Raw genomic sequence first — 27,774 nt, forward strand, 5'->3', positions numbered from 1 at the left:
TTTGTTGTTATCTGTCTTAATGTCTTCTCATCCAGGGCTTAATCTTTGCTAGGCCTCAGTCCTGACATCTGTTCTCAGTTCTGAGATCTTTGGATGAAGGGCGATATACAAATTTAATAAATAATAAGAATAAGAATATAGGATGCTGCCTTATACAGAGACAGGCCATTAGTTCAGAACAGTCTGCCCTAACTAGAACCAGTTTCCCAGGATTTCAAACAGGGGCAGGGCTTTATTTCAGCTGGAACTTGCCGGAACTCAGTTCCAACACCTCCCAGGTGGGGCCTTTGCCATTATAAGAGAACAAGAGAGGCGTTCATGGTGAGTTCTGGCACCTTTTTTATTAAAAAAAGAGCACTGGACAGGGGTATCTCCATGGAGATTCCAGGTGATTGAGTCGGAGGCCTTCTGGATGCAAGGCACATACTTTTCCACTGAGCTATGAGCAGGGGTGGACTTTGGTAATATGGTGCCCTGAGCAATGACAAATTTTGGCACCCCCTCCCAAATAATTCATCTTTTCACAATAATCCCTTTTGCAACAGTTACTTTTTAAATACGGTAGATATTCTCAATATTATTATTATTATTATTTTGCGCCTCCTCAGCTTGGCGCCCTGTGCAAGGGAACCACCCACACCGCCCTAAATCCAGTGCTACTATGAGAAAAGATGAAACTTCTTACCAGTTGGGTGCAAAGTATATTAATCTTATCACTGAGTAACCTTATAGAAACCCCATGCATTGGAGATTAAGGGGAAGGCCTTCCAGACAAAAGGATATTATTTCCAGACTGACTTGAGCCTGGCGTCTTTTTGTCCTGAAATTAATCACTGAGCTCAGCTGTGCCATCAAAGCCCCTGCCTGTTCTTCCCAGAGCAATTTGCCCTTGCTGTTTCCCACATTTCCATCTCTGTGTTGCATTCCCTTGGGCTGCTGTGTGGGTGGCAGGTGTCCCTTTGCACTGGGACCCAGATAGCTGACAGCAAAGAGGTTCAGTGTGATAGATACCACATGCCACCCACTTAGCACTCTGCCACTTCTCAGAATAACCCTTGGTAGGAGAACCTGGCTGCCCTCCCCCCAATTCTGCCTCCCAATTCTACATTCCAGGTCTGCTTCCCAATTCTGCAGGCAAAGGAATGGCAGGTACTAGCTGAATATTCCTCAATACCTTTCCTCAGGGCCCCACAGCAGCTTTACAAACAATTGAGTTAAACCTTTCATGTTTACTGTATCTAGTCCCTTTTTCAGTTTGATGGCAAAACATTCCAGAAAGAATGTGGGCAGGAGATAACCACTAGTGCTTGTTAAAACAATTATGTTTAAACCCTTACATTCATATTCCCTTTCAAGGTTTGATGACAAAATATTCTAGAAAGAACATAGGCCGGGGAGATTGCTATCATGTTTGTTAAAACTGCCTTGTGCATTTGTAAATGTTGAGATTCAGTATTCATTAACGCCTCTGTTCATCTTACTGATTATTCCATGTGGTAAAGCCCCAAAGAGTTTAACTAGTTACTGACACTTTCTCATGATGGATTGGGGGGGGGGGGGGTCAGTGGGTGTCACACCAAGAAAATGTGACGTGGTGCTCAGCTCTTTGGTCTTCCCAAGCTCTAGAAAGAAGAACCAGATAGGGGTTTCTGGGCTGCAGATGTGCTTGATGGTTGAAGTAGGAGCCCAGCCAAATGGAGAGGTGAAAATATCAGTTGTGTTGGTTGTGAAACAAAACACAAGGAAGCCAGAGGGCTGAGGCAGGAGGGCTGTGGCAACAACAAAGGAATGGACCTTTGTGAGGGAGAAGAGCGATATTGTCTGGATCCCAGCACCCTGACTCTTTTCCTCAGCTCTGGGACCCTGAAGATTTCAGTTGTCTCTGTGGAGATGGGCCTTTTCTTACGTTCAGGTTTCCACATACATTCAGGTCCGTCTTTATCTCTTTCTCACAGAACCCCGACTGCGGTTCCAGGCACCGTTGGTGGATGTGGAAGTGCTGGAGCGCCAGGATGCAGTCTTAGAGTGCCAAGTGCCTCTGGAGACCATCCCTACAGCGTGGTATCTTGAAGACAAGCGCCTGCAGCCCAGCCCCAAGTACCTGATGGAGGAACAGGGCCTGTTGCGGCGGCTGACAGTGCGGGATGCCCGGGCCGACGATGATGGCATTTATCTGTGTGAGATGGAGGGCAAGGGCCGCAGCGTTGGGGAGCTCTCAGTGCAAGGTGAGGAGAGTTTTGGAGCCATGTGTGGCTATGATAGAGGCTCTTCTTCCTGTGCTAACTGTCCAAACTCTTTCTTCAGGTCTGATTGTGAAGCGGTTGCCGCGGAAGCTGGATGTGATGGAAGGGGAGAATGCCGCCTTCTATGTGGAAACGCGGGAACCTGTGGAGGCACCGAGTTGGGGCCGTAATGGTCAGGAACTGGTGGAGGCACCACATACCCTCATCAGAAGCTTTGGCAAAACCCATCTTCTGGTCCTGGTGCACGTAACACGGCACGATGCTGGGGTCATCACTTTCACGGCGGGCGAGTCGCAGACCTCCGCACAGCTCCGTGTCAAATGTGAGTGGAGAGGAGAGATGGGGCTAGTTGCAGCAGGAGAAGGAGCATTCAGCTAGCCACAAAACCCATTACATTTGGCCGTTGACACATACTCCAATTGTTAGTTTCCTCACTAAAGGAAAAGTTTATTATTTCCTGTCTTTCATCCTGGACTGGATTGGAATTGATATCCCACAGAAAAGAGGTTTGACATATCCACTCTAGAGTCAAACTAGATTCACCCATAACGAATAATAAAATCATAGAATTATAGAGCTGAAAGGGACCCTGAGGATCATCTAGTCCAACCCCCTGCAATGCAGGAATATGCTGTAGTGTTCTAGCTGGTAGGCCAGGCCTGGATCCAGCTTGATTGAGACTGCCCTGAATGACATGGAGTCGGGTCATGACTGAATTGTCACAGAAATTTAAACCAATATTCTAATAATGACTAACACATTTCAACCCCTCTTTTGACCTCAGGTTCCGGTTTTGTGCTGTCTTTTAGCCATTCTCCTATGAGAGCCCTTCACAGGTCACACTCTGCCTTTCAGAGGGTGTCACCAGACTGCCAATATTTTGCAGGAGGGATGCAAGCACATATTGTGAAATTTAGGTTTCTGCAATTAAAGTAGGTTAAAGTGCTATGTCACCAGAGTGCAGCGAACCCGCTTTTTTAAAAAAATGTACTTTTTGTGTTAGGAAAGTGGCAGGAAATTGCATTGAAGCAGGTGGAATGAATGAATGATTAATGGAAAGTTGTGTAGTAAACACCCTGCAAGCAAATCAGAATGAATAGGAGGATCAATGATCATTGTTGTATAACCACCCTGCCAACATTTTAGAATGAATGTTAAATAAAGACCAGATATGATCTAACCTCCATGTAAGCTTTGTGCAAGCAAATCAGGATGAATGCTCAATAAATAAGTTGTCTAGAGGAGCCCTGACCATCTCTATGCCAGAATGAGGATCAAATTGCTGTAGAATCACAAGAGAAAGAAATTGCAGCTAAGCTACAAACTAGCTACTTGTGAGACTTTACAGCTGAAATCTATGAATAACCCTTGATAAAGAGTTATTGTACTTGAAATGTCTCAGGAACAAAATTAATCATACATAGAAGGCTTTGCTGACAGCAGCTGTTTTTGTTTTCTGTTTTTCCTGCTGTTCAACAATCTAAGCTGCTCCCTGCTCCCTGACGTATGCCCCAATTGTGTGGTTTTTTGCCTTGATGGTTTGTTTTGCTAACAGTTTCAGAGTCTGCAATTGATCATGCAAAAGTAGTTGGAATGGGCAAGGAATGGGCTGCTTAATATTTTATCTAGGTGTTTGGTTTGTTCCCTTCCCATTCCCTCAAGCTTCATTCCCGTGCTCTGGAATGGGGGAGGGAGGACAAGGGTTAAATAAGCCACCCTATCACTCTTCCACTCAGAATTGCTTTTCTGTTTAAATGAGAAAAAACTAACAAACACAAAATCATACTTTGTGGAAAGGACACACAACTTTGTTTAATGTGTATTTTGGCCCTAGGTCTATCAAGCAGATATGCAGATTGAGGATTTTCTTCCCTCCCAAGACATCACTTTTTGGGTTTTAAGAGTGTAAACTGAATTTGTGTAAATGTACATGCTGTTGGCAACATCACATTGAAGTGTCTATTCTGCCATGTACACATGTCATGAAGAGCTGTAGATGACTATTGCTATTTGATGCACACACATTGCCATGAACCAGTAATGGCCTAGATAGGGGCTAGAACTGAAACCCAATTCTAACAAGATGGAGGTTAAATAATTTGTCTAAGAGGCTTCATGGTATTCAGTTTGTTCTGAATGGGCTTGTGACCCCTCTAAACTTAAGGATCAAGTTTGTAGTTTTGGTAAATTCACAAGCTTTGTTACTGCAGAACCATGTACCCTTCTCCTCTCCCTTCCCCTCTTCTTCCTCCAGGCCCTCCCTAACTCTGTTCTAGGGGTTCCCCAATAACCTGGAACGGATTCAGGGAGAGTGCACTAACAGGATGCGCTGGTTGTATAATGTCATCTGACAAGAGTGCCTTGCATCATTTTAAGCTTGTGCACTAACTGTGGCCTTAGATAGGCAGATAGATAGATAGATAGATAGATAGATAGATAGATAGATAGATGATTGATAGATAGATAGATAGATAGATAGATAGATAGATAGATAGATAGATAGATGCTGGCCAGTTACCCATGCTCTGGATTATGCCTCAGGTTAATAAGATGGAAAATTGATAGAATTGAATTATTTTCTCTAGGTGCCAAGAGGATCCCACCAAGTGCACCCGTGGCAGCAAGGATGTGCATGTCACGCAACAATGCTGCCCTCCTAACTTGGTGCCCACCACCTGATGTTCACCGCAGCCCACCAAGTAGTTACATTCTTGAAAGGCAGGCAGTAGGAGAAGCTGAGTGGGTGCCTTGCCTCACCACTGATGTTGCCAGCATGGTTGAAGTTCCAGGCGATGGTGTGCCTCAGGAGGCTGACTACCGTTTCCGTGTGTGTTCTGCCAATCAGTATGGATGTAGTGGCCATGTGGAATTCCCAGGCACTGTGCACCTTGGTAAGCCTCTATGCCCCCTAATAGTGACTGGACACTGTCCCTTACTCAAGCATGGACATTGCAAGGATCTATGACCTTTTATTATTGAACCACTGGGCACTCTCATCTTCCACTGTCCTTTGCCATTGGCCTCTGCAGGTGTGGAAACACTATAAGTGTTGCCACTTCCTTGCTTTCCTGGGCCATGATGATCCACCTGCCTACTAGACTACCCTTACCATTTAAAGGGAAGGAACACTACTCTGTCCAGCTACCTTCTGCTTATATTTGCTCAGCAGGGCACCTAAATTAGCTAGGCTATTTCTTACTAACTAACCAGTATCTTTAGTTGAAAAAAAATATTAAAAATTCATTCCAGGAGCACCTTAGAGACCAACTAAGTTTGTTATTGGTATGAGCTTCCTGCAGTCAGCTTTGGAAGCTTGTGGTTTTCTTTTTCTTTCTTTTTGGGGGGTGGGGTGGGTAGGAATGCTCATTTCCACTTTTTTTTGTCTTATCTGAGACCTCCCTATTCCTCAGGTAATTCACAATATACTGTGTGGCGATCTTGTGACAGTATCTCCTTCAAACCAGGCCTGCTTCCAGCATGTGGCATATCCATGGAAGTAGATGCCTTTTGTCTGGTACTGGGACCTCTGTAAACAAAATGGCTAGGTTGTGCTCAGGCGAGGAGCAAACTGCAGTAGCGGAATCTGGCAATACAAGCCACCCACTGAAGCATCACCACAGATGTGACAAACCACCCACCATGAGAAATGTGCTAACAAGCTTTCACAACAGTGATATATAATGGATTGTTTTCACTTATTGGATTTTTCACAGTGTGCAGAAATCTAAATTAAATATATAAAAAAATACAAGCTATCATTTTGATAATGGTGACGTCATATGGATGCTGCCCCTGCAAAAAACCCACCTTCAGATGTGAGCAGCACCAATTCCACAATAACTGTCCATCTGGAAGTACCCTCAGACAGTTGAATGCCTCCCATTCATTTTCTTCCACAATCTGAACTCCTTCCTTCCCATTTGTGTGTGTCAGTTGAGTGTATGTATACATGCATGCCTCACCCATCTTGAGCTGACTTCCTTCATCTCTGTCCGCCTTTGTAGTGCCCAGGGCTCGTATACAAAAAGGACTGCAGGATGTGAAGGTTCATGCCGGAGAGGATGCTACTTTTTCAGTGCAGCTTTCAGCCTCTCAGAGCGGTTGCTGGTTCTTCAATGGGAAGAGGCTGGAAGAGGAGGAAGGGGAAGAAGGCCAGCAATACCAAATCACACACAGCGGGTTGGACCATGCTTTGCGGATTAAAGGAGTGCAGCTAGCAGCCAATGGGTCTGAGGTGCAATTTGAGGCTAATGGTGTGAAGGAATGTGCTACATTATGTGTACAAGGTGAGGCTTTGGTTGGATCTAGGTAGTGGGCCAGAAATCAGTCGACTGTACCTAAAATGATTACATGCAAGCAACCATCTCATGAAAAGAGCAGTCCTTTGCCCATAACATACAACGGTGTTCAACCTTGGGTCCCCAGATGTTGTTGGACTTTATCCCTGACCCTTGGGGAGGCCTGCTTTGGATTATAGTCCAACAACATCTACGGACCCACGGCAGAAGAACAGAGGTTGGGCCTATGGATTGTTCTGCTGTGAGAATAATAGTTTAGATGGAATTTAGATGGAAATAACGGCATGGAGGTTAAGGTTTAAAAACCTCTTCCGTAGGTGTTGCTGTTCCAGTCAAAACCAGAGCCCCATTTGCAATTATTTTCAAGTAAAACAAAAAAATATAGCAGGAATTTCCTGTGCCATATGTGGTCTAGCCCTCCAAGCTGCCAGCTGTTACTCAGCTTGGATTTCTTGCAGCTGGAATCTTTATAGCTGTAAATGACAACAACTGGCTTCAAGGCATTTGCATCAGATCCCTTTGAAACTCCCCTCTGACAGTTTACTTTGAATTGCATTTGTTTATTTTGAGTTTCTGTGATTTGCACTAGTCTTTGCACAAACGAAAGCCAAATTGGCACAATCCAGTTCTGCCGAAACTAGTAGATAAGATGTCCTCCTGCACATGATACATTTCAGCCAATCTGAAATCTCAGTCATAACTTATGTTGTCTTATGTATTTATTTAATTTCCAAGATCTCTGTGCCCTCCAAGGCATCTCCCCTATATGATTAAAAACATATAGCACAGCTAAAATACATAAATGCATGCATAAATACAACTGAACATAAAATACATCTGTTGCAATTGCATAACAAGTAAAACAGCAATCCAAAAAACAAAACAAAAAATCAATAAACAGAGGTAATGACAATTTAAGCAATTAAAATAAATGGGAAGCTTGTCTTCTTGTTTGCCTTGTCTGTACATTTTAATTTTTATTTCTCTTTAAAAATGTTTTTTCTATACTATAAAGGCTACAATTCATTGTGCATAAATAGATATAAACATACCTGCTGTTGTATAATATGTGTATGAGGCGTGACATGATTAAAGCATCTTTCCATTGCATTTCAGTTATTTACAAGGATTACCCAAGGAAGGCTTTTAATCTGAATCACTGTTACTAAAGCAGGAACTGTCACAATATTCTTCTGAGTAAAGGAGATTATGAACAGTTGGATTAAGCCTATGGATCCATTGCCTTGGCACCAACTGTGTTGAAAGATGGAACAAATCAACACAAGCCTCGTATCTGGCACTCAGAGTTGTGTTTAAATGCAGATATCCTGATGATTCTTCCATCCCAGCAATTTCTTGTGGTTATCACCACAGCTTATTACCACAAGGTAGTCACTACTGTGCTTTTCACATGTGACACTGGACAGAGGTTTTCTTTCACAGGTGTACCTGGTGTTTTCAAGTGGCATCACCTGTTTTGTCTGTGAAGTTAATGTTTCATTTTGCATTGGTTTCACACGCTGTGTCTCCCCAGCCCCACAGGTACATATCACCCCAGTGCCTGAGGCCAGGCGACTCCGAACACTCACAGCTGGCATGCCTCTACTCCTGGAGTGTGAAGTCTCTATACCTGACACCCCCATCAACTGGTTTAAAGAAGGGAATCCTGTGGCCTTGGATGATAGTCGCGTTGGTGTCCAAACCGAAGGCCGTATCCACAGGTTGTTGATTTCCTCTGTCTGCTCTTTGGACTCTGGGACATATACATGCGATGCAGGCGATGATGCTATCAGCTTCACTGTGACCGTGGATGGTGAGTGGAGGAAAAAGTTGGCCTAGTTTTGAGGATCAGCTAGTGTAAGTTCTACTTGGGTCACCAATGGAGCCATTGCTGTGGGCAAAAGGGTGTCATTGAGGTTTTCCCCTGACACCTGTGAACCCTCTGAGGCCACCCACTCACTGTCACCTTGGCCATGGCGGATTAGGATAGTTAACTATTCCTTGAAAAGCGAATTACATAGAGCTGGAGGAGGAAATTGGAAGACTGATACTCTTTCCCACTTCCTCTTTCAACTCTATGTGCTTATCAAGGCTCAGATTAATTGTACGGGGTTAGACTTTTACCAAGATCCCTTTGAAAACATAACTGTGTGTGCGCGCACCTTCTCTCTTTCTGTCTCAGGGCAAGGAGGAGGAATAGTCCAGGGGAGAGGAGGGAGAAGAGACCAGAATGGGTGGCACCCACAACATTTGCTAAACAACCCAAATGTGCCCATGGGCCAAAAAAAAGTTATGCAACCCTTGCTAGCATAAGGTCTTAGAATAAGGTCTAACCTATTAAAATAAAGGGGTCCCTTAAAATAAGGGGCACCTGTGAGATTTCTGCCATCCGGTCCCAGCAGGAGTTTGGCCTGCAGCCCAATCTTTTCCACCCCCAATTGAGAAAATGTGCTCCATCCTCTGAATATTCTCCACCTTTTCTGCCATTATAGTAACTCTTTGCTGTTGCAGAACCTCCTGTGAGGGTTGTTCACTCCAATGCTGAGGAGGCCCATACCTACCAGGTCACAGAGCGCGTGGTGCTAACCTGTGAGCTGTCCCACCCCAATGCTCCTGTGCGCTGGTACAAGGATGGGGAGGCAGTGAAAGAAAGCAACAGCTTCTTACTGGAGAGTGAGGGCCCACACCACCACCTGGTCATTCCTGCAGCACAGGTGAAGGATGCAGGGGAATTTGTGTGTGACATAGGTGGAGATTCTGTGCTCTTCAACGTCACTGTTACAGGTCAGTAATTTCCCCGAAATGAAGGGCCACCACAATCTGAACATGCCTTCCCTGCTCAGTCCTTGATAGCTTGGTACAAAGAATCGGATAGATAACAACCTTTTTTTCTGGCTCAGATAAGGGGACAAATGACAAGTAGACTTGTGGCACTTAAAAACAATAGAGGAATATATATCTGCATTCATAGGGAAAGGCCTGCTTCATCCAGTGCATGGACAATGAAGATGGTGGATATCTGTTTTTAATTCTGATTCTGATGAAATAGGCTCTTGTCTATCAAATCTCATGACAAAATTAAGTAGGTTGTCTTTAAGGTGCCACATGTTTCAGTTTGGGGTAGGGTTTTAATTTTTTTTCTACAGCAGACTACATAGCTCCTTTTTCTGAGGAGTAGGAACATTCTTCTCAGCCATCTGGACTCTGGCAGCTAAGTTGCAGAAGATTTTACAACAGTGATGTATCAGACCAGGAACAATAGCGCACAGAGGTGTGTCTGGTACTTTCATCATGTAGTTTTCATGAAGATGCACCTCATTGTCCTGGCCTGAGAGATATTTTCAGGAGACACACCCTAGTATTGTGACTATTGTTTTTTTTAAGCCATTTTTAATACTGTGTTTTAAAATTGCTTTCTAATTCACCCTACAACCTTAAATGAAAGGAGGGTAAGAAATATTAATATTAATAATAATGTGATCTCTTGGGACACTATTTGTCAGTCCTTCTCATGTCAAATAAATGAGGCCTCTCACCAAGAGAAACTCACTAAATAAGTTAAGCCAAGGTAAGATGTAGGCCACATTAGTGTGCATGACTAAGGCTGAAAGTGGATCTTTTATTTTGAAAAAAACCTTGAAGTTCCTTTAACCAAAATGTTACAAAATAGTGAGCAAGCTTTTGAGTCCATAATAAGTCTTAATCAGGCTGAATGTTAAGCAAAGTAGATGGCGTGTATTATATGAGGGGGGAAATACATTTTAAAAATGTATAGTCTGAGAAGGGGCATAGCTGTGGGGTTATCGTGAAGAGCACTCACACTCTTGAATTAACCACTCCATCACTGTTTTATAAACCTGAAATGCTGAGCTTTTCTGAAATTGTCTACTGGTGCTTCATTGTTCCAAACACACAAATAGATTTTCAGAGGGTATTTCAAACACACCCCTCCCCTTTCACTGTTTCTCAGCTAAGTTGCTGGCGTCACCATTCCAGAAAAAGAAAAGAAACCTGTTCAACAGCATTGTTGGCCCAAAAGCTTAGGAATGAAGCTTGAGTGAAGTAGCTGCTGTGAATGACCTACAGCAGAGGATTTCAACCTTTTTGAGTCCATGACTCCCTTTACCAACTACATTCTTTCTGCGACACCCCTGTGGGGCTCAGGATCCCAGTTATGTCACCCTGTTTGCCAGCAGACCTGGCAGCTTCTCACACTTTTTCAAACACCCTCCCTTGTTGAGAGAGGGAGACTTGCCCAATGGCTGGGCAGTCTGAGTTTCATGGCAAAGTCAGAATCTGTATGTGGGCCATTCTGTGTCCAAGCTCTACATGTTAATGGCATTTAGAATGTGTGATTATATCAACTATTTGGTTATTTGATTGTTGTTAGCCGCCCTGAGCCCAGCTTCGGCTGGGGAGGGCGGGATATAAATAAAATTTATTATTATTATTATTATTATTATTATTATTATTATTATTATTATTATTATTATTTCTAAATTACTTTAACAGCTAAGTGAGCAAATTCCCATTCCATAACAACCCTGCAAGATTGGTCACTGTTATCTCTGTTGTGTGTAGATGGGAGAACTGAAGTTGACAAACAGTGGCTTGCTCAAGGCCAAACAAAGAGTCTGTGGCAAAGGTGACGTTTGAAATCCAAGTCTTCCAAATACAAATTCATCTTTCTGTCTTCTAAACTAGCTGACCTCTTAGTAACGGGAGATATGATGGCACGAGGTTCTGTCACTGAAAACAGGCCTCCTTGTGCACCCTTCCTTTCCTCCAAGGTGATATGCATAGTTCTCTCCACCTTATCCTCACAGCAACCTTGCGAGGTAGGTGAGACGGAGAGGCAGTGACAGGTCTCCAACGTCCCAGTGTAACACTTTGACCACTGTGCCATCTTTTCTCCCTAACACTGGTTCTTGTTTCCATAAAGCTCACAGTTTTTTGAGTTCGTTTCCAATTTTAGAGTGGGGATGCAACAGGCTCTGGGTCAGTAATAGGCTTTTTATGATGCGGCTCTCCCTCCTCCACCCCTCCAGACCCTCCTGTAAGGATCCTGCACTCCAGCGCTGAGGAGACCCATGCCTACCGAATCTCTGAACGTGTGGTGCTGGCCTGCCAGCTGTCCCGCCCTGATGCTCCCGTGCGCTGGTACAAGGATGGGGAAGAGGTGGAAGAAAGTGAGCGCCTCCTGCTGGAGAGTGAGGGCTCACACCGCCGCCTTGTCATTGCCTCTGCACAAATCCATGATACAGGGGAGTTTGTATGTGATGCAGGCGGTGACTCTGCCTTTTTCAACATCACCATCACAGGTGAGAGCTGTCCCCTGTCCTTCCCCACTTTTTATATATGTACATTATTTATATCTTGCCTTCTTGACAGCCAAGGGGTACTTGCTCAGGGAGGGAGAAGTGGTTACCATTTGAGGGATACCTTGTCTCCCCCAGCACTGCTCCTTAAAGGTGCCCTGTGCAGCTCCTTTCCACCTCTGACATAGGAGGGCAAAAGGAGCCCCTCAGAAAGACTTGCAACATCCTGTGCAATCCTCCCCATGCTTTGTACCACTGACATTGTGGGTGGAAAGGAGGGTTGCAGGAGGATTGCAGAGGGCCTTGCAAGCCTCCCCATGCTTCCCCTTTGTACCTCTGACATCAGTATACCTGAAGGAGCATCTCTACCCCCATCATTCAGTCCAGACACTGAGGTTCATCTCCGAAGATCTTCTGGCAGTTCCCTCACTGCCAGAAGTGAGGTTACAGGGAACCAGGCAGAGGGCCTTCTCGGTAGTGGCACCCGTCCTGTGGAACGCCCTCCCATCAGATGTCAAGGAAATAAAAAACTATCTGACTTTTAGAAGACACTGTATTGGGAAGACACTGTATTTAGAAGACACTGTACTGAAACCCTGTATTGGGAAGTTTTAATATTTGATGTTTTATTACATTTTTATATTTTGCTGGAAGCCACCCAAAATGGCTGGGGAAACCCAGCCAGATGGACGGGGTATTACCGGTATTACTATTACTATTATTATTAGAGATTCTCACATGAGCTTGCCTATCTGGCTGGTGGCTGCTGTTTAGAGTTTAGTGCTGGGTTCTTCTCCAGCTCTACTTGGCACTTTCTGCATGCAAAGCATGTACTTTACCACAGAGCTAAGGCCCTTCCCTAGAATAATAGAATTACAGAATTGTAGAGTTGGAAGGGACCCCTAGGGTCATCTAGTCCATCCCCCAGCAATGCTGGAATCTCAACTAAAGCATCCAGCCACTGCATATAAACCTCCAAGGAAGGTGACACTTCTTTTTTGTCACAGAGCCACCTGTGCACGTTGTGTGCTCCAACGCGGAAGAAGATCATACCTATCAGATCTTGGAATGTGTGACGTTGTCCTGTGAGTTGTCCCGTCCTGATGCCCCTGTGCTCTGGTACAAAGATGGGGAAGAGGTGGAAGAGAGTGAGGGACTTCGGCTAGAGAGTGAAGGATCCCACCACCGGCTGGTCATTGCCTCAGCTTGCGTACAGGACACAGGAGAGTTTGTGTGTGATGCAGGTGGCGACTCTGTTTTCTTCAATATTACTGTTACAGGTCAGTGTGAGATTTGTTGTTTCCCCCCAGACATGCATTTTAAGGCCAATAATGGTCCTCAATCTTTAGGCTAGAGAGCCTTTCACTTCTAAAACTCAAGACAATGTAGTCTTTTTGTAACTTTTCATAGCCATGTTTGAGTTGGCTAAGTTGAGTTAAATGATACCAAAAGAGGATTCAGTCTGCCCCCTTTATTTGTCATTAGTGATTGTGTCTGAGCATGTAGTTGAGAACTTCTTATTTATCTCTCTCCTTTGTAAGCATTGCTTATTTCTTCTGAACCTCTCTTCTCTGTGTCTGTTCCATGACACTTTCCTGCCCTGTACTGAATTTTGTTGAAGGTCTTTGCTGAATAGCTTTAATGCAAGCAATTCAGCCACTTCAGATTCAGAACTCTTAAGTGAATATATATTGTCATCTAGGGAGACTTCGCTTTGTTAATTATCAGTTCTCTTCAGTGCCCAAAAACTTGGTGGCTTTTGATACAGCAGACAAGCATGGCTTCTCCTTCAAAACACTTTGTTGACAATTTCTCAGTTTTAAAGGCAATCTAGATTATATGTCCAGTATAAATTACAGAGTTGGCAAAGGGTTTGATGAGAACATGAGTTCTCCCAAAGAATCCTGGGAACTGTAGCTCTGAGAGGTAAACTACAGTTCCCATTATTCTTTTGAGGAAGCCGTGTGTGTTAAATGGATGGTGTGTACACAGCCTTGGTGTCCAATATCTGAAGGGCCCAGAGTCCCCCAGCCCTATGTTATATGGTTCTGTTCTACTTCCCAATATTTTGGTGTGTTGGTGGAGGGTTCATGTTTCTTTCTACTGATCCCCATCTATAGAATGTCTCTTCTTGCCACAGAACCTCCTGTGAGGGTTCTTCACTCCAATGCTGAGGAGGCCCATACCTACAAGGTTGCAGAGCATGTGGTGCTGGCCTGTGAGCTGTCCCGCCCTGATGCTCCCGTGTGCTGGTACAAGGATGGGGAAGAGGTGGAAGAAAGTGATTGCCTCCTGCTGGAGAGCGAAGGACCCCACCGACGGCTGGTCATTCCTTCAGTGCAGATGAAGGACGCCGGGGAGTTTGTGTGTGATGCAGGCAGTGATTCTGTTTTCTTCAACATCACTGTTACTGGTAAGAGAACTAATCAATTTATCTTCGTAGAGAGACGTCCCCTCCCAAACCCATGTCCTTTGCTCTTCTCTGTGCTGCAGTCCATGGTGCTTCAAAGGCCTTATTGGTGTACTTTGGTCAGAACCAACAGGGAGAGGAGCATAACTGCCATGCTGCATAATTTGTACTTGGCCCATCTTGTTTTGTGCTGTGTTTATGAACAATCATCAGACAGATGCCTGAAGGAAGTTCATGTTCACTGTTGATGTATCTGGTGGTTAGAGGTCTACTGACTCCGAATAAACACAGGAGTTGCACTTTGGGCTGTTCTGAGTAGTAAGCCACTCTATCCTCATTTGTTATCTAATCATTTGACAAAACTTTATGTTGGTTGTCATCACAACATCCTGTGTCAGTCAGTATCATAAACTGATTATACCTTGTGCAAAGAGGTTTCCTTTGTTTGTCTGAAACCTCCCGCTTCTTATCCATTTCAGTGGATTAGTTTACAGTATACATCTTGAGTGGGAGTGAATAATATTTTCCTATTCACTCTTTTTCATGCCGTTAGTGAATTCTGTTCAGAAGACATTGGTCTTTCTTCTTTTTAAGCTAAAAAAATAAATAAAATCAAATTACCGTATTTTTCGCTCTATAACACGCACCCGACCATAACACGCACATAGTTTTTAGAGGAGGAAAACAAGAAAAAAAATATTCTAAACGAAACAGTGGATGTATGATTTTTGTGTTTCATTCTGTGGCCACAGACATGTGATCTGACGGTGAGTTTGGGGTAGCCCAAAGCAAAAATCCTGAGGATCCATGTGGATCCATGCTTTGTAACCACGTTTTTGCACCACTGCGGCCCCAGGCAACAGTGGGTGCATGATTTTTTTGGTGCAAGCTGTAGCCATGGACATGCTATGTGATCTGCTGGTGAATTTGGGGTGACCCGTGTAAGCACCTCCTCTCCTCTCCCGCTTTGCTCCTTTAAAGCAAGCAGGCTCTCTGTCCCTCTCTCCTCCCCACTCAGCGGCTCTTCTCCTGCTTTGCTGTTTCAAAGCGAGCCACGGAGGAGGGAAGGAAGGGGAACCATGGATCCTCTGCTCACGACTGCAGCAGATCCCCCCGCCACCCGTAGGCATTCGCTCCATAACACGCACAGACATTTCCCCTTACATTCTAGGAGGAAAAAAGTGAGTGTTATGGTGCAAAAAATACAGTACTTCATTTACAAGAAAGATACTTGATCTCCTGAATTCTTTTAGTTGCCTTTTTCTGCCATCATTTGCTCTGCTACTTCCAGAGGAGTAGCTGTGTTAGTCTGCTGCAGCAAAAACAACAAAGAATCTTGTGACACCTTAAAAACTAAAAAGTTATGGCACAAGTGTTTGTGAGCTACAGTCCACTTCATCAGATTCATGACGTGTAATCCTCAGGTGTAGATGTATGTATGTAGATACGTAGAGACGCACACACAGAGATTGTAAGAGGGGGATTTATAAGCAGTGAGGTCAGAGACAGATGAAATGCAAAAAGTACAGATAATGACAATTAGAGCTGAAATATATGCAAAATAAGCACAGTGACCCTTTACAAAGCAGTGATAGGTGATAATCAGGTTGACAGTGCTGAGTTAATTAACATCTGAAGTGGGAAGGGAAACAATTGAATAGAATTGATGGCCTTGATGAATTGTAATTCAGCAGTTTCAGGCTGGAGCCTCTCTTTGTAATTCATTCCTTCAAGTATGGCAATATTAAGATCAATGCCAAATGTCAAGGGCAAATGGAGCTAAGCTTGGAGCTTTGAATTCAGACTGAGTCAATTTGAGAAAAAGGTCAGACCTATAGGCTTTATGGGGAGCTCTGAAGATCCTAGGAGCTGCCTTCCAATAATCTAAGTGAGGAGCAGTGTCTGTTGTGAATTTCCACTTATGTTCAACCTTTAAATTTGCAAATATTTATAAATTGCAGTAAGCTTCCAGTGACCTCCTTAGAAAGGAAACAGAGCTTCAGCCAGTCCTCATTCACTGCACCCCTGAACCCTCTCAATCCAGGCATGCATAACTGTTGTTATAAATGTGGGTTCATCACAGGTTTATATAAGGAAGTTGTGTTATTTGCTACTTTATTTTCAGGCACTTTATCAAAAATTCCTAGCACGGCATCTGCCTTCCAAAAAACAAAAATGTGGCAGCATGCTGAGATGACATTTTCAGTAGGCTTTCCCTCTCTCTTTCGCATGCACTCTGCCCCCACACTTATGCTTCCCATGACACATTGGTTTCTCCTGCCCCCTTCACTTTGCTATCTGGTTCCTGATCCACTGCTTTTCACTTTGGTTAGAAAAAAAGACAACCTGCCAAGCATCCTCCCCCAACCAGTGGTGTAGTGGTCTGAGGTTGGAGGGGGGGTGGAGTGCTGGTGGTGGATGGATTGGAAGAAGTTCACTCTGCTTGTCATGTGATACTTTGAGTTCCAAGCACCCATTGAAGCAGGCAGACGGTCACAGGTCAGCACTTTACTGTTCAGGGGCTATACGGCTTTGAAGCAGGCAGTAGCTGACCAGTGAGACACAATGATTTCTCCCATTGGTGAAGACAACCCATAGTGTTTATACCTAATGCCAATCAGGTTGAGCTTATAACTTGTAATTGCTGCCTCCCATGTTGTTTTTGCTGCGTTTGCAGCACCAAAGTGACCTCCTCAGGGCGCAAGCCTACGCAGTCTGTATGGAGGTCCTGGGCTGCCCAGATGACAAGACCACCACTCTCAGACTCACTGGTATGAGCCAAAGCAAAGCAATACATTTGGCACCAGCTTGGCTGCAGGAGTTGCCGGAAGGAGCCATACAAGACGCCATCCAAGCACCTTAGGGACTCCTGTCCGGATTTGTATAGGGTTTACTCCTTAGCCTTTTCTTCTCCCAAAGATGTCCTGCAAGGCAGCAGGTACAGATTGTTCCTCAGGATTTACTCCTGAAACCTTTCTGAATGAGTATAGCTGTGAGGCAGTGGAAGTTTAGGATCAGAGTTTTCCTTCTCCTAGATGGGCTACCTTCCCAGGTTGTTGACCCCACTATATTTCTGCAAGGGACGCGTGTGGTGCTGTGGTCTAAACCACAGAGCCTAGGGCTTGCCAATCGGAAGGTCGGCGGTTCAAATCCCCGCAACGGTGTGAGCTCCCGTTGCTCGGTCCCAGCTCCTGCCAACCTAGCAGTTCGAAAGCATGTCAAAGTGCAAGTAGATAAATAGGTACCGCTCCGGCGGGAAGGTAAACGTCGTTTCTGTGTGCTGCTCTGGTTCACCAGAAGCGGCTTAGTCATGGTAGCCACATGACCCGGAAGCTGTCTGCTGGCTTCCTAGGCCAATAAAGCGAGATGAGTGTCGCAACCCAGGGGTCCCTTTACCTTTGCATTTACTATTTCTGCAGCAGGGTTCCTGCAAGGTCTCCAGTCTCCTAGAGCCACCCAATCAGCATGAAGGGGTGGGGGGCTTTTTAGCCACTTTGTGATCCAACGTGAAACATTTAGGAATACTGAAAACACAAGGTGCTTCAGTTTCAGGAGAATGGTGTGCTGTTACCCTGAAAGAAGATATTGAAGCACTCCAAGTTATTTTCCATGTATATATGCAGAAAATAGTAAATCTAACTAAAATGAAGACCTGCATTGATCATTGCAATGTATCTTTAATTATTATTATTGTATAATTTTAAGATTATTGTCTAGTCTTAGAAAGTTGCATACCCTTAGCAGGCGCATAGCTGTGAGGGTATGTGGCTGTGACACATAACTGTGAAGGGACCTTGCACTTCTGATTTTGCTACTACACTACTGCCCCCCAACAGTCTCCAAATCTACTTCTAATTCCTGAAACCTCTCTCTCTCTCTCTCTCTCTCTCTCTCTCTCTCTCTCTCTCTCTCTCACACACACACACACACACACACACCCTGTAGAGCCACCTGTGCAGATTCTGCACTCCAACGCAGATGCGTCCCATTCTTACCAGGCCTCCGAACGTGTGGTGCTGTCCTGCGTGCTGTCCTGCTCCAGTGCCCCTGTCCGCTGGTACAAGGATGGGGAGGAAGTGGAAGAGGGAGAGCGCTTGCTGCTGGAGAACGAAGGGCCCCTCCGACGCCTTGTCCTTGCCTCAGCCCAGGTGCAAGATTCAGGCGAGTTTGTGTGCGACACTGGGACTGACTCTGCCTTCTTTGTGGTTAGAGTTGCAGGTTAGTAAATGTACAGTGGCGCCTTCCTTAGGACTCTTCCCCTGACCACTCTGATACATGGCATATATTTCCTCAGAGTCCCACTTTGAAGCCCATTGCTAAGCTTCTGTCAGAGTAGACAATACTGAGCTAGATTAGGGGTGGGAAACTGGATTTAGACAATAGGCCAGATTCTGATGTCCCCACACCCTCCATGGGCCACTTTGGCAGGTGGTCAGCCCCACCCGCCTGCCAGTCACCTGATGTCAGCATGCCATCAGGTGAAATATTTCACTTTGCACACCAGCTTGAATTCACTGTTGGAGCTAATCCCTGCAGGCTGGCATTCGGCACTGAATTTAAATTCATCACCAGCAAATGTAAGCTCCAGTTGCAGCAGGGACTGACTCTGCTTGAGAATTTAGAAGGCACTGAAGGGAAGCCCCACTTGCAGTGGAACAACTGGGAGCTGGCTTTAAGGCTCCCAATTGTTCCTTAGTAGCCTCAGTTTTACCCGCGGATGTCAGCTGTGGGAGGGAGGGTGTGGCTGGGGGAAAATAAGGACTCCTGCCAGGCCTAATTTGGCTGGCAGGCTGAAGGTTCCCCAAGCTGAGCTAGACCTACAAGTTGCATGACCTGGTATAAGATAGCTTCCTATGTTCCAAGGGCATGGGCACCTGAGCTCAAATTCCAGGGATCAGATTTGCATTTAGCTTCTATAATCTGTATTGCACTTCACTGTGGAGCCATATGGCAGAGATAATGCCAGTTTGAGCTTTTCCTGTGCTACGTCCTGAAAAAAACTCTAAGGAAGTTGCCTTATATTGAGCCAGACAACCTGTTTATCTAGCTCAGTGTTGCCTACACTGACTGGCAGCAGGTGTCCAGAGTTTGACACGTTTTTTCTCATGCCCTACCTGGACACACTGGCGATTGAACCTAGAATGTGAAACGGATGCTCCACAACAGAGCTATATGGGTTCAGTGGTTAGAGCAGAAGCTGGTGAATGAAGCCAGCTAGAGCTGCACCCAGTGGGTGCTTTTGAAAGTGGAAGTTGATAGGCCTGGATTCAGATTTATATTAATTGATTTATGTATTGGAAAGGGTGGGGAGAAGTCAACTCTTGTCCCCCCATGGGCCACCCCTGAGCCTTAGAGGCAAGCAGAGATATTTAAATGATATTTACTAAGAAGTTTAAATGAAAGTACAATATGTAATTATATATATATTGAAAGAGGAATAGATGTTCATGAGAAAATGAAATTAAGAAACGCTGAAAATAGCGAAAAGCAATACAGTTTGTATATATTGTCTTTCCTACCATATCTGAGTGGGCTCAGAGAGGGTTACAAGATACCCAGAGAACTGAACAGAAATGTCTCTCCTAGATTCCAATCCAACACTTGGTTTTGCTGCACAACACGGATCTTGTGCCATGCTACACATTTGCATCATATGTGAGTGTCTGGCTTTAGTTAGCTTTTCCCAAAGCCAAACCATGGTGCTGAGCCCTATGAGCCCTACTGCAGCTTCTGTGCTCAAGCTAAGCCCTTCCCAACTCTAGAGCCAGGGGCTGCAGTAGCTGTGGAGATCCTGTCATGGCTCTGTGGGCCAAAGGTATGTGTCTGTGGGCTTGCTTCTCATGCTTAAGCCCTGGATCTTTGTGGAGGTGTGTCTTGGCCTTAGGGCAGGGCAGGGCAAGCTTTTTCCAGCCTAAGGGCCACACTCCTTTCTAGGCAACCTACAGGGGGACACATGCCAGTGGTGGGCAGAAGGAAAAGTGGGCAGAGCAGCAAATACAAAATTCACCTTTGTGCAGTAGGCTGATTTCTGCACACATTTGTCCTCCATCCAGAGAAGCAAGAGGCATTATCAGAATTCTCAAGGTTGCAGTCCCAGCTAGGCAAAAACACTTGAGAAGGATGCAGAGCAGCACCAGTGAAGGGTGTGGTAGCCTGGGAAGAGGCTGTGTAGCTGGGGAGAACCCTGAGAGGCAGCTAGAGAGACCAGAGAGCGACATTTGGCTCTTGGGCTTGAGGTGGGGAACCTCACCCCTGGCTTAGAGGATGGCCGCAGCAAGCCACTCTCCAGCTTCGACTGCATCATGACCCAATGGGTGGAGTTTTCTCACTATCTTACAAAGGCCATTCCCCCTCCCCCCTGCCATGCTCCTGCAGTCTTGTGTGAGAGAAAGAAGTTCTCATTGCAGCTTTGGGGATCCAGTGGGGATCCATGCAACTAAAAGTGCTGTCGTCTGGCACAAAGCAGGAGGTGAGGTGGGAAAAGAGGATATGGCAGGCCAGCCTTTATCTTCCCTTTTCACCCTACATCCTGGCTCCAGAGGCTGAGGGCTTGTAGATCTACACTGCTCTCCCTTATCAGCGTTTGCTGGCATCATGAAAGCAACATGGCCTTCACCCCCTTGCGATTTCTGCAGGTTTGGGTAGAGGCAGGGTTTCCCCCCATCCCCACCTCAACAAACCAAGATTTTGCTCCATCCCTCCTGACTCATCACAGACCCTCGCACTCCTATCCTCTTCCTCTGCTGTTTTGCTGCCCAGCAAACCTGCCCACTAGCTGACTACTAGAGCAGTGGTTTTCACACTTGAAAATTTTGCCCGTCTGTATTTATTCAAGATACTGGTCCAGATTCAACTAAATTGTTGTGTTAGCAGAAGCCAATGGATGAGCTCCTATTACTGCAATAGGATTTTCCTCCATCAATGCCCCCCCCCCCCCCGTGCTCCCCCACTCCTTCCTCATGTGTTCCCTCCCTCCCCAGATCCGCTCAGCAGGGTCAGGAGATCCCCTAGAACAGCATGAGAGGGGAAGAGAGGGGAGATAGTTCCACCCGGCAGGCGGAAATGCTTCCACTGACAGTAGTGTTTACCCAGCAACTTTATGGACCCCTGTGGGAATCCATCCTCCTCCAAATCTGTTGGATGAGGCTAGCCATGCACTGGAAACATTAACAGGGCTACAGTGGCCCACTGATTGATGATGTCCTTCTCTCTCCCGCCCACCTAATGCTCTCTGCAATTTTTCACAGTTTCCAACATTATTATATACGCACTTACACCCACATATATTTTATATAATGAATATATGCAGTAAACAACCAATAGCTATAATAAACAATAAAAGCAAAATCTAAAATAATGATCAAAGCAAATTCTTTCCCAATGGGCGATCAAGTCAGAGAAGAGAATTACGGCTCACCTAAAAGTTACTATCGCTGGTTGTAAATTGAATTACCTTCTGCATACCCCTCTGAATATCAATTCTGCATTCAATACCGATTCAATTACATATTGTGCTTTCATTTTAACTTCTCAGTAAAGTTAATTTAAACTTCTTCGGTTGTCTGTCAGATTCACGGGCACTCCAATAAGCTCCTCATCAGGGAACTGGAGTTCAGCTCTGGATCTTTTCCAAGGCACAATTCAGAGAAAAGTCTTGGTTCAACGTTACAAATTGCTGTAACTTGAGACACATCCCACTCAGCTGCACCTCTGGTATAAGTTGAGCCTGTTGAAACAGGGGAAGAGAAAAAGACAAGAGTAACATACAGAGTTCACTTCCTGCTCCCTGTTTGAAAGCCACTATTTGAGAAGCAGAACTATGATGGAGGAAGTTGCTTGCCCACACATGAGTCCAGAGTAATATCCTGTTTGTCTGCCATTGGTTGCCATACAAATGGTTATATTCAGTTGAAAACAGGAAGTGCCAATTAAAGTGCCAGGGGGCTTGGACCCCTAGGAAGGCTTTCTATTTCACCTGTGCTCATAACCAGGGCTCTGTTTTGAACTCTAGGAAGCAGGAAAACAACGTGCCTCTGAGCATGTGCAAAGTGTCTCCCCGCACCTACATCTCCGAGCAATTACCAGGCCCTTTCATTTGGCATTGCAGGTCAGAGGATATGACATTTAGTTATTCTTGAGCCCACCTCTCCTTTCAGAAACTGAGCCTTTCTATAAATTAAAGGGGCAACTGAGATAGGATATTTTGTTCCATAGCACAGATTCCCTGTAGATCAGTTTGAGATCATGTGTCCTCCTTCCTGTGGCCACAGGAGCACAAAGGTGCTCCACCCATTCACAATGTCTCTCTTCAGCTCCCAAGGTGCACATCGCTCCAGTGTCAGAGGCCCAGTGTCTCCAGACAATCCTGACTGGGATGCCCCTCCTCCTGGAGTGTGAAGTCTCTGCCTCTGATGCTACTGTCCAGTGGTTCAAGGATGGAAATCCTGTGGACCATGACATCTTCACGGTGCAATCCGAGGGCTGCATTCGGAGGCTGTTGGTTCATTCAGCCTTCCCCCTGGATTCTGGGACGTATACGTGTAACACAGCTGATGACACTGTGGACTTCACTGTGATGGTGGATGGTGAGTTGAGTCAAAGAAATGTCAAAGGAGTGCATGAGGCAAGCCCTAAACCAGTAGTCTTCAGCTTTTCCAAACCTGAGGTGCATTTTTAACTCATATGGACCTATTTATCTCCCCCCCCCCCCATTTTACCATCTAGTTGTATGGTGGTGTAACATACCTTATGTGAGGTCATGACCTCTTTTAGGGTCCCAACCCACCAGTTGAAGATCAAAAATGCTATTAGACCTAAAGTGCTGTTCCTGGCTGAAAAAATTCAGGAGCTGGTGACAACTTCTCAGAACAGCTGCCCAGTCTCTCTCTTCATTGCCCTTTTAGGACCTGAACCAAGTTTATCTACTTGAGGCCATATCTCTGCTTTTCTTCATGCTCTCATTATTTCATTGTCATTTTTGTGTAATTTATAGGTGCCATACCTAACTGATTGTTAATAACCTCAGCAGCACCAGTCTCCTCTAAAACGGCAGGCATGCTGCAAGCACCAAGATCCCTGCTTCCCACCTGTACCTCATCCAAGAGGTCCCTTTCACTATCTCCTGCTCCACTGAAATGCACAGCACTGAGCCTCCTGTTCCATTGCTCCCCCAACAACTCACATAAGAAATGATGCCCTCACTCTCTATTCTATGCTTTTATGACATTTCTATGCTATGGTGGTATTATCATGGAGATCCAGTGTAGTGTAGTGGCTAAGACCTGGTACAACAAGGTTCAAATTTCCAATCAACCATGATTCTCCCTGGGTGATCTTGGGCCAATCACCGTCTCTCAGCCTAACCAACCTCACAAGGTTGATATGAGGATAAGATGGAGGGGAGGGACCACCTGGGAGAAAAGATGGGATATGAATGCAATAATAAATAAATAAATTTCTCCCCTGCAGAGCTGCCTGTCCGAGTTCTGCACTCCAATGCAGACGCAGCCCATGCCTATCGGGTCTCAGAGCGTGTAGTGCTGGATTGTGAGTTGTCCTGCTCTGATGTCGTTGTGTGCTGGTACAAGGACGGAGAGGAGGTGGAGGAAAAGGATGGCCTCCTGTTGGAGAGCGAAGGGCTTCATCGCCGTCTGGTTATTATTGCGGCCCAGGTTCAGGACACAGGGGAGTTTGCATGTGGCACTGGGGGCGACACTGTCTTCTTCAATGTCACTGTCACAGGTAAGCAAGTCTCCAGGGTTCAGTCCCAGTGATCTTGTGCCCAAATTCACCCTTCCTCTTTCACTTAGGTATGGATTTCTGTCTCTTGCTACTAACCATGATGTTCATTCTTCGCTAATTAGAGGAAGCCATATTTGAGATTTCTGGTTCCTATCCTTTCTGTTCTATCTCAGAGCTTCCTAGAAGTGGCTGTAAGTCATCTCACACAGGGGATGAAGCCTCATATATTCCTACATTTGTCTTGTAGAGCCACCCGTGCAGATTTTGCACCCAGTGGAGCGTTCACTAGAGAAGCATATACAGGCATTTGAGTGCTTGGAGCTGAGCTGCGAGGTGTCCATTCCCAATGCCCCTGTGCGCTGGTTCAAGGACGGCCTGGAAGTGGATGAGACAAACAACTTGTTGCTTCAAATGGAAGGTGCTGAGCGTCGCCTAGTTGTCCTGCAGGCAGGTGCTGAAGATGCTGGTGAATACATCTGCGAGACCAAGGATGAGTCTGTCTCCTTTGATGTCAGAGTTTCAGGTGAGCACTCTGATCTTGAACCTGCAGTTCTGAGAAGAAGTAGGAGAAAAAGCATCCAAAGCCCTAACCCAGTTCCAACTTTAAACCAGCGCAGAAACTTAAATTCTAAGCACACCAGTCCCAACACAGCCCAGACTGAGTTACAACAGGCTAATCTGTAAATGAAGCCTCTCCTGTTCTAGTCCAGGGATGGGGAACCTGTGGCCTCTGACATTAGCCATGCTAGTGGAGTCCCAACAGCAGATGAAAGGTCATTTGTTATTCACCCTGGTCTAGTTCTAGCTATAAATCTGGGTTTATATATTAGTGTATAGATTTGGGCACATAATTATTATTAAAGCACTCACAATGTATATTATACCCGTAAAATCTCTGGGAACGGAATTAATGCCAGGGACAAATGGAATAGTACAAGAGACACAGAGGTGCCATTACACTGTGTCTCTTTATACCCTTTTCTTGTAAGGTGATCCAAAGAAAGTTTCATTGTTCTGTGGGTCTTCCACCCCCATGAGACAATGTCTGGCCTTCACAAACATATATGCCCTTTTAAATTTTAGCAGGGAATCGTCCCTCTTCAGTACAGTGCAATTGGAACATATTATTGGAAGTACCTACACTGATGCAGGTGGCGCTGTGGGTTAAACCACAGAGCCTAGGGCTTGCCGATGGGAAGGTCAGCCATTCGAATGGGTAAGCTCCTGTTGCTCGGTCCCTGCTCCTGCCAACCTAGCAGTTTGAAAGCACATCAAAGTGCAAGTAGATAAATAGGTACCGCTCTGGCGGGAAGGTAAACGGCGTTTCCGTGCGCTGCTCTGGTTCGCCAGAAGTGGGTTAGTCATGCTGGCCACATGACCTGGAAGCTGTACGCCGGCTCCCTTGGCCAATAAAGCGAGATGAGTGCCGCAACCCCAGAGTCGTCCGTGACTGGACCTAACGGTCAGGGGTCCCTTTACCTTTACCTTTACCTTTACATTGATGCCCAGAAATGTTCAGCAAGCCTGATGCCAACTTAATCTACACCAGCAGATTATTACAGTATTCTCTAATGAGAACATAAGAGGCCTGCTGGATTAGACCAAAGGCCCTTTTAGTCTGGCATCCTGTCCTCGCAGTGGCCAACCAGATGCCTGTGGGGAGCCCCACAAATCAGGCATGTGTGCAACAGAACTCTCCCTGCTTGGGATTCCCAGAGACTGGGATTCAGAGACATCCTGCCTCTGGCACTGGAGGTAGTACACAGCCATCGTGATGAATAGCCTTATCCTAAACCCCTCTTAAAGCTGCCCAAGTTGGTGGCCATTACAGTACTACATTTTCTGGTAGTGAATTGCATAGTTTAATTACGTGAAGAAGTATTTAGTTTTGACTGTCCTCCTGAATCTTCCAATGTTCAGCTTCCCTGGATCACCCTAGGTTTTAGTATGAGAAGGAGAAAAACCTCTCTGTCCACTTTTTCCACACCATGCATAATTGTATGTATGGTACTTCTGTCATGTCCCCCTTTCTCACCTTTTTTCCGAACTCCAAAGCCCTAGACACTGTACCTTTTACTTTATAGATAAACTTATTGTGCTCTTGCAGGCAAACCCTGAGAGAGCTCAAATAATCAATACGTGCATGCATGTTATGTGTTCGCTGTGAGATCCCATCTCTTAGGGATTGGCCTCCATAGTGCTAGTGGTGGTTTGGGAATCCCCACTGGCCAAAATTCACAGGGTCAGTAAAATAATAACTCTTATTTAGACCAATATTTGTTTACAATGCATTGTATGAGCTTTTGCTGGCCAAAGCTTTGGCTTTGCGTACTGTGGATATGCCAGAGCTTTGCTAAATGTGTTTCTAAGGAAGCAGTAAATAAATAGGCCATCTACCTAAATAGGGAATCTCCCTTGTCGCTTGGGGATCCAACAATGCTATTTGCATGAGTGCATCCTTCTATGGCTGCACTTCAAACAGCTCTCAAACATTTATTCTGACCAGTATATAAATTTGGCAAAACCTGTAGAAGGAGTTGAATTCTGCACAGAGGACTCCAGCTACAAATGTTTGGGTGTAAGCTGCTAGCATAGTGCTGCAGCAAAAAGGCCTAATACCACCCCCAGGTGTATTTGGGGGAGCTACTCTTAACCGTACAGACACCCTCCAGCATTGCTTTGAGTTCTAGCAGCCCTTTTAAAAGTATGGCTTTAAAATAATTCCTGGAGAGGGAAGTTGGAGAACTGTTGGAATGACCTATGTTTGGGGAAGTCAGGCCACACTGTATGTGATACTCAGTTACACGTAGGGTTTCCTCAGGGTTTCTCCCACATGCCCCTCCAGTGAGAAAATTGTGGGTGTGGCCCAGCAACAGCAGTGTTGCCTGTGGCCACTTCATATCTGGGCTGCCTGCCCTCTCCTTCCAGAACCCCCTGTGAAGATCGTGCAGCCCCGCAGGACTCCCTCTGTCCTGAAGGCCTCAACGGGGGAGACAGTGACCCTGACCTGTGTGCTCTCTCATGGGAATGCGCCAGTCCGCTGGGTTAAGGACGGTGTCACGCTTGAGGCTAACAGCGGCCTCATCCTGGAGGAAGAGGGTGCCCGGCGGTGTCTGGTCATCCCTGCAGCTGGCCCAGAGCATTCTGGGAAGTACACCTGCAACGCTGTTGATGATACCATGGCCTTCGCCGTCCAGGTGTCTGGTGAGTGCAGTGCTCAGGGACCCTGGTAGCACCAGGGAAGGGAGCTGAGATAAGAGTGTGGGTGGGTGGTAGTTTGGGCAGGGGGGTGTTGGAATTCCAAGCCAATGTTGCTGGGATGGATTTCATGTACTGATCCATTCCAGACCCCAGACACTCTCATTGTGGGCCACGTTCCTTGCACTGCCTTCTGTACAGAGCAAAGTTGTCCTGGAGCATATTAATAAGGACTGGCTGTACATTCCCCAGAGCCGGTGCTCTGGGCATCAGCATGACTTTATCTCTTAAATCCAGACAGGTTCTAATTTGGTAATGAAAGCAGAGGCATAACAGTATTATTTCCTAAAGAACTGAGCCTGCAATCTGGTCTTGTATGACTTTGGTAGCATTCTACACCCCTGACCATTAAAGTCCACGGGAAGCGTTTGCTCTAAACATTGGCTTTTTGTGATCTTCTGCCCTGGATTTCTGGTTCCTTGGCTTGCCTAGAAGTGCGCTGGCTTTTCTTTGTGTTTTCTGCATTCTTGTACCGTTTGATGCCGTCGTTCCCGCTAGTATGTTTG

General features: G+C 45.6%; 1 protein-coding gene across 5 annotated transcripts in view; it reads left to right on the forward strand.

Moving 5' to 3' along the window:
- The window catches only part of OBSL1 (obscurin like cytoskeletal adaptor 1), a 64,506-nt gene that overhangs the window by 8,546 nt on the left and 28,186 nt on the right, over positions 1 to 27,774 (forward strand). For 3 of the 5 annotated variants that reach the window (XR_013394126.1, XM_028740923.2, XM_028740896.2), the window contains exons 3-16: positions 1,956 to 2,225; positions 2,305 to 2,565; positions 4,829 to 5,134; positions 6,248 to 6,529; positions 8,076 to 8,354; positions 9,053 to 9,325; positions 11,590 to 11,862; positions 12,867 to 13,139; positions 14,000 to 14,272; positions 18,215 to 18,487; positions 22,582 to 22,854; positions 23,738 to 24,010; positions 24,258 to 24,533; positions 26,939 to 27,214. Coding sequence is in view for 4 of the 5 variants with exons in the window: in XM_028740923.2 (XP_028596756.2) it covers positions 1,956 to 2,225; positions 2,305 to 2,565; positions 4,829 to 5,134; positions 6,248 to 6,529; positions 8,076 to 8,354; positions 9,053 to 9,325; positions 11,590 to 11,862; positions 12,867 to 13,139; positions 14,000 to 14,272; positions 18,215 to 18,487; positions 22,582 to 22,854; positions 23,738 to 24,010; positions 24,258 to 24,533; positions 26,939 to 27,214 (3,861 nt within the window). In the remaining variant the exon portion in view is untranslated. The remainder of the gene's footprint in view (positions 1 to 1,955; positions 2,226 to 2,304; positions 2,566 to 4,828; positions 5,135 to 6,247; positions 6,530 to 8,075; positions 8,355 to 9,052; positions 9,326 to 11,589; positions 11,863 to 12,866; positions 13,140 to 13,999; positions 14,273 to 18,214; positions 18,488 to 22,581; positions 22,855 to 23,737; positions 24,011 to 24,257; positions 24,534 to 26,938; positions 27,215 to 27,774) is intronic. The other 2 variants (XM_028740916.2, XM_028740933.2) reach the window with 2 other exon arrangements.

Source organism: Podarcis muralis, chromosome 1, assembly GCF_964188315.1.
Source record: "Podarcis muralis chromosome 1, rPodMur119.hap1.1, whole genome shotgun sequence".
Classification (NCBI taxonomy): domain Eukaryota; kingdom Metazoa; phylum Chordata; class Lepidosauria; order Squamata; family Lacertidae; genus Podarcis; species Podarcis muralis.